General features: G+C 44.8%; 1 protein-coding gene across 1 annotated transcript; it reads left to right on the forward strand.

The window, feature by feature from the left end:
- Positions 1-121: 121 nt before the first annotated feature.
- On the forward strand, positions 122-1,424 carry LOC128277026 (putative uncharacterized protein DDB_G0294196; the record flags this gene model as incomplete). Its single annotated transcript, XM_053015477.1, has 2 exons — positions 122-317; positions 903-1,424. Coding segments are annotated over 2 exons (718 nt in total), but the record flags the coding sequence as incomplete, so codon positions are not given.
- Positions 1,425-2,100: the final 676 nt, after the last annotated feature.

The raw sequence follows: 2,100 nt of genomic DNA on the forward strand, positions 1-2,100 counted from the left end.
GTCAAAAGAGGTTTTCATGTCAACGCTTCCGCTGTCAGTTGACATTTTCACCGTGGCACGTTGTTCACCTGCATTTTACACATTTTCAGTTCATTTTCGTGTAAATCGTTGAACATTGTAGCAAACAAATGGAGGAGGAAATGGAGGAGGAAACGGAAATGGTGTTTCTGTATCGCTCAAACAAGGATTATCCCAAGATGGTCAGCCTGCTCCTGCTCTTAGAGAACCGTGAACTTTTCCAGGAAGCTCCTTATCAGAATGATCAAAATAAGATCAAGGATGCTTGGCAAAGGATTGCGGATGGAACGGGCACAACTGTTAGAGAATGCCGAGCGATGGTATCAACGGTAAAATATTCAGTTGTACGTGCACGTAGTGGTTTAACTTTAGAAGAGTTTTTTAAAACGTGCAAGTTTATACCGCCAATTAATACGCGGCTATCGCTACGAGAACGAAGGGCTTTCAACAGAGTGCAATGAAGGAACTACAGAAAAAAAGTTAAAGAAAATATGAACGTCATGAAAAGAACACAGGTAAGGTTATTGTGTAATTATAGATTAAAATTTTATTAATTATCACTCTCTTTGTTTGTATTAGGTTATGACCGGCGACCAAATACCGAAATATATTAAATATATGTTTCCCGACACAGTGAACAATTGGCCCAACCCTTTGCCTACCACTACGAACGAAGGAAACGCCGTGGTCACCGACGCCAGCACCACCACCGGCAATTTGAACCGGCCCTTGTTGAGAGACCAACCACCGAAATATAGAAAATATACAGGACCCGACACAATTGACAATTGGTCCAACCCTTTGCCTACCACTACGAACGAAGAGAACGAGGTAAATAGTTATTTTTTAATCTTTTTATGTTGCACTAACAATCTTTTTCCAAGGCCGAAAATCTGCCAGATAACGAGGACCCGCCAACGGACGCTGGCCATCAACATCAAGTCGATCAACGAGATGAGCGTGAAGTACTGGAACTGGAACGCGTCGTACGTCGACGTCGACCCACTGCCACTGCCACGACCACGACTCAACCAACTGTGCCTGTGCGACTCGCCGATACGCCAGCTTCGCCGGCTGTCGACTTGGAACCCGCTGGCCCAGCTATATGGAACCCTGGAACCCTCTGGAACCCGCTGGCCCCGCTGGCCCCAGACGGCGACGGGACACCAAAGGATGGACACGGAACCATCGAAGACGGAGATATCGAGGCGATGCCGATAGTTTTCCAAGAGGAGAATGAGAATACAATACCGGAAACCGCCGAACCATGGCCGGAAGCTGTCCAAGTTTACACCCAGACCCAGCAGCAGCAGGAACAATACGTGGAGTTGATGAAGCAACTCATACAGCAGCAGCAGGAACAACACCAACAGCAGCAGAAACAATCCGTGGAGTTGATGAAGCAAGTTACAAAACTGCAGGAACAACTCAATTTTATAATGAATATGAGACAGCCGGAGCCAGCCAGCCCAGCCCCAGCCCACCCCAGCCCTAGGCAGAATCCTGATCCAGAACTCCCAACCCTTCCTTCCTTTTCCTTTCCCATAAGAAACACAAGCCAATTAACCATCCTTAATGCGGCGTCGCTGGATGAGGTAAATGAAAAAATTGGCCGCATAGTTGAGGGATTTGACGACCCAAACCATTTAGTTGCCCATCTGGCATTCAAATGGTTCTCTCCTATTTTGTTACAACAATGTACTTACGAAAAGCAAAGCGAGACGAAATTCATTTTAAAGAGAATTGGCAAAGGGGCGCTCGACAAACTATTTTTAAGTGTAAAAAGTTATCCAGGTTTCGGTGAGTTTCCTAGAAGAGACTTCGATAAGGCGATGCAAAAGAGCATCACGGTGGCATCACGATGATGCGGAAGAAAAGTAGTTAATGTTATGAATTAATTTAATTAATTCGGTCGCGACGGTCGCGAACTAAGTTTTGACGTTCGATACCGATACCTAATTTTTTTTTGTATGAACGATGATTTATTTTAATAAATAAAATCTTTTCCGATTTCGTCGATTCGTCATGTCGATTCGTCGACATGTCGATTGTCGATTACTGTGATTATAGAGAAATTGTGTC

Source organism: Anopheles cruzii, unplaced genomic scaffold (assembly GCF_943734635.1).
Source record: "Anopheles cruzii unplaced genomic scaffold, idAnoCruzAS_RS32_06 scaffold03467_ctg1, whole genome shotgun sequence".
Taxonomy (NCBI): Eukaryota; Metazoa; Arthropoda; class Insecta; order Diptera; family Culicidae; genus Anopheles; species Anopheles cruzii.